The 12577-nt window shown below is 49.8% G+C and overlaps 1 protein-coding gene across 2 annotated transcripts in view; it reads left to right on the top strand.

The window, feature by feature from the left end:
* The first annotated feature begins 723 nt into the window (after nucleotides 1-723).
* NFE2L3 (NFE2 like bZIP transcription factor 3) overlaps nucleotides 724-12577 on the top strand; it is a 32550-nt gene continuing 20696 nt past the window's right edge. Inside the window, exon 1 of one of the 2 annotated variants that reach the window (XM_081079846.1) lies at nucleotides 724-1595. In XM_081079846.1, coding sequence (XP_080935972.1) covers nucleotides 1020-1595 — 576 coding nt within the window. In that variant the 5' untranslated portion in view covers nucleotides 724-1019. The remainder of the gene's footprint in view (nucleotides 1596-12577) is intronic. The other variant, XM_081079847.1, reaches the window with a different exon arrangement.

The raw sequence follows: 12577 nt of genomic DNA, 5'->3' as shown, positions 1-12577 counted from the left end.
GTGCGCTTTGCCCCTTCATAAGGAGCAACGGAGACCATCAAGGAAGGGCTAGCATTGCGTGGGGCACAAACAGGGACAGGTGATGAGTCTGTGAGGCTGGAGCACCTGGTGGGGAGGGCGAACAGGGGTTTGGAAACGTGCTCTTGGATCCTAATGGCAGCTGTGGAATCTGTATGTCAAACTCTGGGCTTTACATATAATAGTTCATCTGACCTCACCACATCCCTGTTGGACAGGCACTGTTATCCTCCTTTTACAGATAAGAGAACTGAGGCACAGAGAAGTAACTTACTCGGGGTCATACGACTGGCAGACAGCGGGGTTGGAATCGGATTCCGGGGATCAGATTCCTGAACCCAGTGCGGCAGCCCAGTGTTCTCACGTAGGTGGAAGCCCTTCGCAAGCTGCCAGTACCTCAACTTTCTCCCCCAGTCTACACAAGCGGCCGCTTCCCACCCATCCATATCCCTAGCCCCCGGCCCCTTACTCCCACCCGCGCGTTCAGCTACGACAGCCCAGCCCACCCGCGCGAGGTCGAGGGCCACTTCGCGCCCACAACTCCTGCTCCCAGAAAGCTTTGCGTTCCCCGGAATAAAGAGCCTTTGAGCTGGGGAGCCCCGCCCCTCCCGCGGGGGCCCCTCCTACGGGCGGGGCCCCGGGCGGCAGTGGGCGTGTCCCCGGGGCTGCGCCCGCGGCCGGGGGCGGGGCCTGGCGGCCGGGGGCGGGGCCTGGCCGCCGCGCGGAGCTGCCGGACGGCCCGGCAGGCAGGGTCTGCGCGCAGGTGGCTCCTCCTCCGCCTCTCCGGAGCTTCGAGCACCGGGCAGGCTGGCTTGGGAGCGCCTTTGTGCGGGGCTCCGGAAACCCGGGACGGCTGCTGCGCTCCTGGATCCATTGTTTCGCTTTTCTGCCTCTTCCGGGCAGGTGCCGGCGGCGCGAGGGGCCCTCACGTGCCACCGCGGCTGCTGGAGCGCTGGAACCCGCGGGCGCCGGCAGGGGCGTCCCCGGGCGCGCGGCGTGAGATGAAGTACCTGAAGCCGTGGTGGTCCGACGGCGGCGGCCTCCTGCACCTCACTATCCTGCTGAGCTTGGCGGGGCTCCACCTGGACGTGGAACTGGACCTCTACCTGCTGCTCCCGACGCCAACCCTGCTCCAGGATGAGCTGCTGGTCGCGGGCGGCCGGACGAATCCCGCACACGCGCTCAGCCCCTTCCCGGACTCGGGAGGGTGGGGGCGCGCGGACCGCCTTCACCCCAAAGGCCGGGAGCCGGACCCCGACGCGGAGCCCGAGGGCCAGCTGCTCCGGGAAGTGCGCGCGCTGGGGGTCCCATTCATCCCCCGTACCCGCGTGGATGCGTGGCTGGTGCACAGCGTGGCGGCCGGGGACGCCGACGGGGCCCACGGGCTGCTCGGCGCCGCCGCTGCCTCGTCGGCAGGAGGAGTCGGCGCCAGTGCGGACGGCGGCGGCCAGGCTGCGCCGGAGAGTGGCGGGGACCCCCGAGCGGCTCCGAGTAGCCCTTTGGCAGCTGGGGAGGAGGAGAAGACACCGGCGGAACCGACGGCTCAGGTGCCGAACGCCGGCGGGGGCGCGAGCGAGGTAACGAGAGCGGGGACGCGAGCGCGGTGCTGGGCGAGCTGGCCCGGAGCCCTCTAGGGTGTGAGGGACCTGCTGGGGGGGGGCACGCCCTCTGTCCTTCCACCTTCGGTCCCTGGGTTGCTGTAGGTTCGCAGACGACTCTGCGCCTCTCCTTTCTGTGAATCGGAACGGAGGCTGTTCGTGCTGGAGCTGTGGCTTTTAGGTTTTTGAGAAAGCATCCGTTTGGTCGGAGGGGACACCTTTCTTGTGTTTGGTGGCTGTCCAGGGTGGTTCGGGGGTGGGGAGGGGAGAAGGGATGCTGGTCATTTTCTTGCCCACGGCCTTGGTTCACTACCCCGTGTACGCTGAGATGACTTTCTGGAACCCGTGCCGGACCTGCAGGATCCGAAGGAGCCCTTGGCCTCGGTGAGGTCGCACGTTTCTCTTTAAGAACCGCGCTTCGGGCCTAACGCGATGGCTCCCACCCGGATTTTAACCCAATTGCAGTTTTTGCTGTCTCCCTGGGTTAAGGGGCCGTGGTCAGTGTTCAGTGTGAGGCCAGCTGGCTGACTGTCCTGCTGTGACCTAACCGTCCCCGGCGCTACAATGTGTAACCCAATGTGTAACTGCTTGGCATAAAAGACGTATTCCGACAATCACCTAGTGACTAACAGGTTTCCTTTGACTCATAGGTTCAAACCCTTCGGTTTAACTTCCTTTTGAAACAGTTCACCAAGATCTGTTGATTGCAGTGTCTGTTGCCCCTAATGGCCCCTTCCCGTCCAAGGACGCTTGATCCCAATTTCCACAAAACCGCCTTCCCCAAAGTTCCTTCAGAGGGACTTTTAAAATTCTTTCTTGGCCCAAACCTGAGTGTTATCCATTGTCGATCAGCTAGTGTTCCTTGGACGTTGTTTTTGTGGAGTGCGATCTTATGCAAAATGGAAATTGGGGCTAGACAGGTTTGTTTGCTGCTCTTCAGAATTGCCCTTTGTGTAGGCAGTTGTGAGACGTTTGTGTAGGCAGTTTGTGTAGGCAGTTGTCAGACGAGCTTCTCCACCCTCTCCTGGAGGGGTCATTGTGCCAAAGTGCTGGGTGATTCACTGTCATGCAGATTTGATCCCTTCCTCTTCCTGGGGCCAGAACTAATGGGGTGGGGGTTTGCGAGAGTCTTGGTGGGCTCGTGTCCGCTCTCAACCAACTGGGAAGGTTCTTCCCACACATTCAATCTGCTCGCTCACCGGAATCCTCTGCCTCCTTAACGGAGGTGCGTGCTGCCCTGTACCTTTCCTGATTCTGTAACATACGGAATGAAACCCAATGCTGGATGCTGTACCAGATGGCACCCCTCCCCCCACACAGCTGAATGCCAACTGGTTTGCAAAGTATACAGGGACCGGGAGGGAGGCGAGGCTCATACTCTGCAAGGACTTCGCTCCTCTCAGCATCACCTGGTTGGTACCTATTTAGACGAGCGAGACAGGCTTGGGGGGAACTCCGGGGCCTAGGACCAGCCAGACCGGTGGCTCTGAGCCCAGCTTTCTTAGGGGAGAGGGTGAAGTTCATATGAGGCCATTCTGGCGTTGCCTTTCCCGGCTAGCATGTGTGGACCTGCTGTACTGTGGTAGCTGGTTTATGTGCATTCTGGAGATGGTCAGCTGTAGAGCACCTTAAACAGTTTGCACGGCCAGTTCACCTTTATTGGTAATGGAGTCAACCAACTAATATTGATACTCAACCTTGTGAGTGAAGTACCCAGGCCGGGCAACCTTATATCCAATTTGTACTTGAGGAAAATAGAAGCCCAGTGAGGTTAGGGGATTCGGCTAAAGGCACACAGTAGTGCCAGAAGTGGGGCTAGAACCTGAGGTTCCTGACTCCCAGACTGGCACATTAAGTAAGCACCTGCAGTATACTCAGGTTCTCTGGACAGACATGCAGCTGGAATGGGGTAATGCCCATCACTACTCATTCCTGGCCCACTGTCTTCAATGCTGGATTGACTTTAAAAAGCAGATTGTACCATCGGTAATGCTGAGGTTACGATATGAAACCATGACTCTGGGAGAAAATGGCTGGGAAAACACCGGTTTTTGCAGTCCACAAATCTGGGTTTGGAGGCATCACTTTATTAATGTGCCCTCTTATAGGTTACTTTAATCACCCCAAGCTTCAGTGTTTCATCAGTCAAGTGGGAGAATAATGCTTACCTCTGAAGTGTTGTGCCAATTAAGTGGGAAAAGCATATGAAGTACCAGCCCAGAGCTTGGAATGCAATTTGTGTTCTCTTCTTTCGCCTCCATCCTCAATCCACCCTCCTTAACTTGTTCCCACTCACTTTATTTCATTTTGTCTTGTTTGCCTATTTGTCTGGGTTGGTTGTTAGTTAAGGGTGTGGGTGTGTGTTGTTGCCTGGTTTTGAATCCCAGCTCTACCATTTACAGTTCTGTGACCTTGGGCCAGTTTCTTAACCGATCTGTGCTGCCTTCTCACCTGCACAATGAGAATAATAAAGGTGCCTATCACGTAGGGTTGTTGTGAGAAACAATTCATTCCACATAGCAGACTTAGAACTATGCCTGTTGTGTCTTAAGTGCTTAATAAATGTTAGTTATTGTTACTGTTACTTCAAAAGGGGGAGTGCTTTGCCTCACGGGAACATCATAGGTTTGTTCTGTTTTTAAATAGATCATTCTGGTGGCTTACATTTGAGTTGCAGGAGACTCCGGTTTTATAGTACAATTTTTCCATAATTTTTGTGCAAAAACATTTTGGCAGAGGGGATTTTTCCGAGTATCAAAAGAAGTGCTGCTTTGGTTTCACTTCTGAGTGGGGCCAATCACTATCTGAAAACAGAATCCGGAATTCCCCAGGGCAGACATGCTTCCCGTCATGACCACAGCCATTCACTCACAACCGAGGAAGCACGTGTTCCTCAAAATAATGCTCGGGTGAAACAAAGAAGTGAACAGTTTTTGCAGAATTGAATGTGTGAGCATAGTTGAAGATGGGGTGAAGGCGTACAGCCAGCATCAGTATTTCAGGGAGCTGTTGCCACTTTGAAACTGAGAGAGCTTGTGGTCGTCTTGATATGGTTTCATGACCAGGGACAGGCACCCTCTGCTGGCTGAGGGGTCCAACAGGACCTCTTGATTTATTGCTCGTTGGACTGGGTTTCTTCAGGTCACAGGAAGAATCTGATACAGTCAATACTTGTTTCTAATAGGAAAGGGAAGAGAAAAGTCCTGGATTATTAAAGTAAAATGTGTTTTTCCTTCAAAATCAAAGAATGTTCCTGATGCCTGGGCAATTGGAGATAGATGAAATTTCGAACACTTGCCTGTTTTTAACTCACAGCTCAGATACAGAAGTAGTCTGATAATTACATACATTGCAGCACCACAAAGTTTCCCAGTAGGCTCTTCCTTTTGCTTACTAAAGGACAACGTGAACACGCCCCTGTGGTCTTGATGGGACAGGATGGCATAGGTGACTGTATTAGTGTCCTAGGACTTCCAGAACAAAGTACTACAAACTGGGCGGTTTAAACAGGAGACATGCATTGTCTCACACTTCTGGGGACGAAAAGTTGGAGATCAAGGTGTCGGCAGGGCTGGGAGAGAGAATCTGTTGCAGGCCCTCATGTCTGGTAGTTTGCTGGAAGTCTTTGGCGACTCTTGGTTTTACTGCATTACCCCGTCTCTGCCTCCATCTTCACATGGCATTCTCCTTGGGCGCATGTCTGTATCCAAATTTCCCTTTTTAAAAGGATACCAGTCAGACTGGATTAGAAGCCCACCTATTCATCTTAACTGATTACATCTCTAATGCTCCAATTTCCAAATAAGGTCACATTCTGAGGTACCGAGGGTTAGGACTTCAACATGAATTTTGAGAGATACAATTCAATTTGTTACACAGTCACCACCTCCCTTTTCCTGGCAACTCTTGGGGTGTTCAGCTTGCTTAGCAAATAGGAAGCTGTTTGAAACTAAGCTGTTTCTGGAAGAAGCTGCTTTGTGTGTGATCGTTTGCAGCAGGACTTGGTATATACTCGTGAGCAAATCTGGGGTGTTTTGCTGGCTCGAAGTGCAGGAACCATGAGGAACCTGTTTCAAACTTTTTGCAGTCCCCTCAATTGGTAGGTTACGGAGACATCATGTTCACAGTTACCTCGCATCGATCTCTTCATTCCCCCTACTTCTCAGCTCGACTCAGAAATCAGAGTGCAGAGCCCAGGCCCCCACTCGGAGGCAGGCTTGCCTGGTGGTCAGGCGCTCTGGTGCTGGAGTCAGGCCAGCTGGGGGCTGGGCTCCACTGCTGACTGACTGTATGATCTGGGCACACTTCTTACCCTCTCTGTGCCTTGGTTCCCTTCTCCTTAAAATGCGATGGTAAGAGTATCATGCAAGTTCAGCAGGGTTGGTACATGGGAAGCCCTCGATAATGTCCACTACGGCTATTAATTCAGCTGGGGCTCTGTAATGCCCCTTCCCCCATTTATTTCTGTTTGTTCTACTGCCAGTGCTCGTTTCCAGAGCATGCGTTGGTCTTCTCCACTGTCATTTGGGGAGTCTCTACTAGATCCTTATTACCTACTAATTTAATGTTTTGTCATTCAAGGCTCCTTATTTGGCTAAATGTGACCCAACTCCCTAACTGCCTTAGCTGAGCTCATTTCCCATGATCCTCCGCTTGTAGCCTACATTCCAGCCACATTTTTCTCCCTTCTTTTCCCCAGATAGCCCCATCCTTTTCCTGCCTCGTACTTTACCTTTGGCCAGAATGCCTCCTTTCTTTCCTCCCAAGTCTTTTACTGTTAAATTCTCATTCATCTCAACTGTCACCTCATCTGCAAGCATTTCCTGTTCTTTTCCTTCAAGCCCTGTTACAGAAATATCTGTAATATTTCTCTTGCGGGGCTTTGCATGCTCTGCTTTGAACCACACTGTCTTGAGTGTGGAAGATGGCTCTTTACTTTAACCTGCAAGCAGCACCCTTGACAGGGTGAGTCGTCGGCCAGTTCCACCAGCATCTGTTGAGCTGTCATCCATGTCTTCATGTTGGCTTGATACCATGAGCCTGAATGGGTCTTGGGTCCTTCAGGGCCAGAGTCCAACTAGAAAGTAGGTCAGATCTGAAATCCTGATGGGCCATCTGACCATTTAATGCCAATTTGAGTGGATGGGGGCAGTGGAAAGCAGACTTTCAGGTTGGCATTATAATTAATCAGGTGGTGAAACAGGATTATCTAAAGTTAAATACGTAGCAAGTTAGCAACCTTGCCCGGAATAGAACAAGTCACTGTTCTTTGCAACCAGGTAAAGCATGCCTTCCACCCACTACAAGTGTACAGGTGTACAAACAAGCTGCTCCCATTCACATCGTGGCAGGCTTTCGATATGAATAGTGTATTCTCAAAATCTAGTTGTTAAGGATCTCCGTTAATATTCCGATACATTTCTGGGCAGCTGAAGCTGGCAAGGCTCGGGTACACACCTGGTGGTTTTGGGTTAAGTTGCAGGCAGTGGTTGGTGGAGTCTGGACAGTGGCATAGATGCCGGACCTGTGGTCATAGTGGCACGACCTTTTGAGACAGGATACGACTCAGTATCAGTCAGGTTTCTCCAGAGAACAGAACACACACACTCACTCAACTTCTAAGAGATTTATTTCAAGGAACTGGCTGCCAGTCGTGGAGGCTGGCAAACTCTAGCGTAGCTGGAAACAGTAGGAGCTGCTGCTGCAGGCTTGAGGCAGAATTTCTTCCTCGGGCAAACCTCAGTTTTGCTTTTAAGACTCTTCAGCTGATTGGATGATGTCTTAAAGTACCAGGTTGGTTGTAGCTGTTCGCCAGGTCTATCAAATACCTTTACAGTCAAACCTGGGTTCGCGTATAATTGAATAACTGAGTACGATAGGCTAGCCACATTGAGCCCTAAAAGTAGTCGTCCCACCGGCCCAGATCGTCTCTTCCCAGGCAGTCTTTGCGAGAGGAGAACATAAACCTCTTTCTGGGAGCGTTCTGGTGAGGATTAAGTAACAAACACTGCATGTGAATAGCTGTTTGGCAGATGATTTATTCTTATTGCACCAGAGCTGGGGGTCGAATCTCCAGGAAACTCCTGTCCCACTGGGTCATGCTGGGACCTGCTTTGGTGAGAAAGGAACTTTTCTCTCCCGCAAGGGAGAAATCATGCAGAAGTGGTTGAACAGCCTGGGGGGGTTCCACGCTGAGAAGCTCAGACCAAGAAAGGAACAAGATCGAGAAAGGAACAAACAAGATGGTCAACTCAAATATTGGAAGAACTGTTATGTGAAGGAGGCAGAAATATTTCAGTGTTTATCCTTGAAATACAAGGCCTCCTGTGAACATAACCATCATGCCATTACATTAGTACACCTAAAAAATCAATAATTATTTGACATCATCAAATATCCAATCGGTATTCCAATTCCCAAATTATCTCACCAGCAGTTTTCCATTTTTGGTTTTTGGTGGGACCCTCGAGCCAAACAAGATTCAGACCTTGCATTGAGCCAGCTGTTTTGCATGATAAAGGGATATTCAGACAGGAGCTTCATTTTTGCGGGTGGAGTCAGCTCTTCCCACCACTGCTGTTCTCATCTATGTGACACAGTGTGAAGCAAGTGGGAGCCGTGTGGGTAGTGGTGGTACAGTCGGGCTTCCGGCGGGAAGTAGCATTCACCGCATATGGCTCATATGAAGGGACTTGATGAATGACTTCTTACAGGAGCGGACAGGGCTGGGGGCACCCAGAGACCAGGGTGAAGAGTGTTCACAGGGCCAGAGAGGGTGAGCAGGAGCTGTTGTCACATGCAGATCAAGAGGGAGAAATGCCTTGGCCTCTCCTATGCCCACCCTCCTGTCTCCTGCTCCTGCCTCCCACTGATGGACCCAGCCGGAAGCCAGCCAGCACAGGAACCCGAGTTTGCAGGGGACAGGTTCTAGAGGACACATGTGCCTTTGCAGAGACAATTACCAGGATAGTGTCTAAGAGCTGGCTGGTTCTGATGTTAAAAATGCCTGCAGCCAAGTCCTGGTTCTGTCACTTACTTGCTGTGTGACTTTAAGGCAAGTTTCTTAATCTCTCTGTACCTCAGTTTCCTCCTGTAAGAGGGATGCTGAGCAACTGAAATGAGATCATGTATGTGGTGCCTGGCCCATAGCGAGTGCTCAACAAATGGGAGCTCTAATTATAAGAAACTGCTGTTACAAACCATGCAGGCCAAACAGGACACAGTCTCTCTTTATCTGGCTCCTTGTTTCTCTCTAGACCTGATGACTCCAGCTGGCCTCCAGCCTAGAGATGGACTTCAGAATCCACTGGCCTTCCCCCCTCTCCCTCTGATGTTGTCCTTCTCATAGGCACCCCACTGTTCTTTGTCTCTGAAGATTCATCCAGCCCTAAAGGTCAACGCAGGTCTGTCCTTCTTCCCACCGATGAATGAAGGAAAGGCCCCGCTAAGCCTGCTGGGACTGTTCACAAAGGGGTTTTTCAGGGTCACACTCTCCATCACATTTTCCGGGTCCCAATACAGGATGATGAGCAGGCTTAGAAGTCACGTTTCCAGTTATCAGAACTTCAGAGACTGGGCAAGAAGAGACAAGCCCAGGTTTGCTCATGTCTTCCCCTTCCCATTACATTGACTCAGAAAACCTTCAGTGGTGGCAAGGGTGAATTGACAGCTGAAGAACAGATATCATAAGTTTCCAGGCCAGTAGGAAAGATCCAAATAGTTGTAATTCTAGAGAGAATTGGATCAGTGTCTTAAGAGAAAACCTGGACGCCATGGGATTTTAGAGCCAGGAGAACCCATGTTAGCTAAGGGGCCCACACTGAGAGGGTTCTGGATCCCGGCATCGTCTGAGAGGTGTTGCTTCCCTGAGGTCTGTGGTGGGGGGGGCCTTTCTCGCAGGGGCCAGTTCAGTGTAAGTCACTGGATTTGGGGTTGTGATTAGACCCCCCAGCTCCCAGGTTTACGATGGCTTCCTATGTGGAGCGTGGAAACTTTCTTTTTTTTATTGCGGCCCAGCCCCACAAGAGTAAAATACCACCTACACACAAATAAAAAGTCACTTAATGATGGGTTTAGCTTACCCATTCTTTGACTTACGAGCATGGACCATAAATCTCCAGTATGTACAGTAGTACTTGTAAAGCACATGTGCTCTGCACCTCAATTCCATGTCAGAGTTGAGAAAAACAGGAAAAGAGCAGAGATAGTAATTACCGGCCTCCAGGGGCTGGCACTGCTTTCTCTTCACATCCTGATTGAGTTGCCAGCGGTTAGTCATTAATGGCAGCTCCTCAGAATCAAGCAGCAGTAGAAAGCAGTAGTAATTGATGTCTATATAGCGTCTTAAAAATGTATAAAATGCTTTTTCTCAACTAATTTCTTAAAATGTAAATACGAAAATGTCTTTTCACAGACGAGGAAATGGAGGGGGGGTCAGAGTGGCCCACGGTCACACAGCTGATAGGAGGATGGGCCTTGTTCCTCAGCAGTTTGGGGACCTGAGCCCTCTTGGCCCCAAAGCTTTTGTGGGACCTCATGGACTGTGCAAGCTACATTACAAGTGCGAGAGGCCTTTTTCCCTTTGTAAATGGAAATATTGTAATAATATTGAATCCTCCACCCCTCCCTGCTTTGCGACTGGTCTCTCCTCTCTCCCCGCCACGATAGAATTGTTAACTGTCACGAATTGGGTTCTCTGGGAAGGGGCCTCTGAGACTTGAGTTGGGTGTGCAGAATGTTAATGAGGGAGGACCCTGACAGCTACCGCTGTGGAAGGGAGGACACGAAACCAGTATGACTGGGCAGAAGCAGGAGCCACGCTGCGATGCCGGCTACGGGAGCTCTAGGGCTTACCTGGCGGGAGCTCTAGGGCTTACCTGGCGTAGGTGCATCACAGTGGTCCCACACTGGGCCCAGGTGGTCAGGCCTTCGTCCCCTCCCTGCTCAGTTGTGGGAGGCGGGTGCCCTGAGAAGGCTGTGACCTTGGCCGAAGTCTCTCTTAGCAGCTGAGGCGGTCTGTAAATGCACAGCTGGATGCCGTCTGCCCACTGGTCCCCAGCAGCTGCCACAGCCCTTCCTGGAGGGGGATTTGGGTTACACAGCTCCATGGGCAGTTGCACTAACCTGGGGACAATTCTTCTCATTCATCCCTTCTTTTTTTCCCATTTTGTACCACTTTATTCCAGCCTGAGCAGCAGCTCAATATAAAACTAAACACTGGTGAACTGTTTTCCTTACTAATTCTGAATTACTGTAAATGTACAAGTTATACTAGCAGTTCAACGCTAAATTAAATCATCTTTGACACATTGTAGGTTTCATATAATGAAAATGCCTAAAACAGTTATTGCAATATACTGAACTGATAGAAATAAAGTGAATTTTGGAAAACAGGGCTACAAGATTGTTACTAACGTACCACTGTACTTGTGTTAACAAATTATTGGTACCTTTTTTATTATGGTTCCAGCCATGTAGGAACAACGGAAGCCCCTTCCCTTCAAAGAGGGCAAAAAGGAAATAATCGGCTTTTTAAAACAACAACTACATTTTGTATACTTTTAAGCAACTCTTAAATATTACAGAAAAGTAATAAACATGGAGACTACAATGCAGTACCCTATTTACAGCTGAAGATCGAATTTAAAATAATCAAGTTTGAATGTACATAATTGTTAGTGCATCGACTGTATTACGTCCAAAAGGAACAAAAGCTCCCTCCTGCCCCCAAACAACAAAACCTACGTAATGGCCACAGCAGTGTCATTCATCACTTCTTATAACACACATTTCTGTTAGCTTTACTCGTGTAAGTGATAGTTGAATGACTAAGTGAAGGACCAGCTACGACGGTATTTATTGAATAGCGAAGGCTGTACAAGTTTAAGTATCTCTTTTCCCCAGGTCTGCAGAATTCAGTCAACACTTTGCAGTCTGCCCTCAAGATTCTTGATTGTTATGCAGTCCTTTTCCCCTGTGGCCTTATAGATAGAGTGACCATTTGGGACAGTCTTGGGAGTATACCTATTGTCCACCTTAATTGTTAATAGCACCCTCTTGCCCTCTCAAAAAATGGACTGTTTGTATAAAAATGGATAAAAATGGATAAATGATACAGTTATTGTTCATAGACCGCTGGAGTGTCAAAAATGGAACGTGCCATCTCAGGAAACCAGATGTTCAACACTGAAATGACTTGCCCCAGGTCTCACCTCCTTCTCCTGCCTCTCTCTGTGGCCAAAGAGGAAGAGGAAATATTAGAGGCAGCAAAGCTCAGACTCCTGCTCTGACTCCTCCTTTCCTCCCGGGCTCCTCTGGCTCCTCATGCCCCCCGTCTTTAAGATACTTAGGCATACTCTTCCCTTCAGCTCTGTCCCCCACTTCGGTCTAGAGCCCCGCCTCGCTGTCTTCATAGTAACCACTTGTTTCACATGTACGTTGATACTGCCAAGATTATAGCCGCTAACGAGCTGCATTTGTAGCCTTCTAATTATCGAAATATTGAGAAACAAATCCAGAGTGGGTGGGGTGTGAGGAAATAGATGGGCTTAGATACCACCGATGACAGTGTAAATGAGAACTGCCTTTTTTGAGGGCTGTTTGGCAAACCCCAACAAAGAAATTGAAAACACCGTCAGTATAGTTTCCTTACAAACAAACAAACAAACAAACAAAAACTGGTGCCGGCAGAATTCAAGAATTCTTTCAAACTTTCCAACAAGGAATTCTGTTACATAAAACTTCCCAAGTCTTTTTCAAAACTGGCATGCCAAAAAAAAACAAAAAACTGGCATGCCAGTGATACCAAGATCTTAAAAACAAAACAAAACAAAAGCACACATACATCAAAGACATTCAGGAATCACTCTTAGGCATATTCATGTGAAACAGTAAAATATTAGCAAGGCATACAAAACAATACAGATGCGAAAAGCACTTTTTTCATGTTTATGTTCTCCATT

The sequence above is a fragment of the Rhinolophus hipposideros genome (assembly GCF_964194185.1).
Source record: "Rhinolophus hipposideros genome assembly, chromosome: 18".
Taxonomy (NCBI): domain Eukaryota; kingdom Metazoa; phylum Chordata; class Mammalia; order Chiroptera; family Rhinolophidae; genus Rhinolophus; species Rhinolophus hipposideros.
The sequence above is the reverse complement of the archived record's forward strand: the minus strand, read 5'-3'. Positions and strand labels throughout refer to the sequence as shown.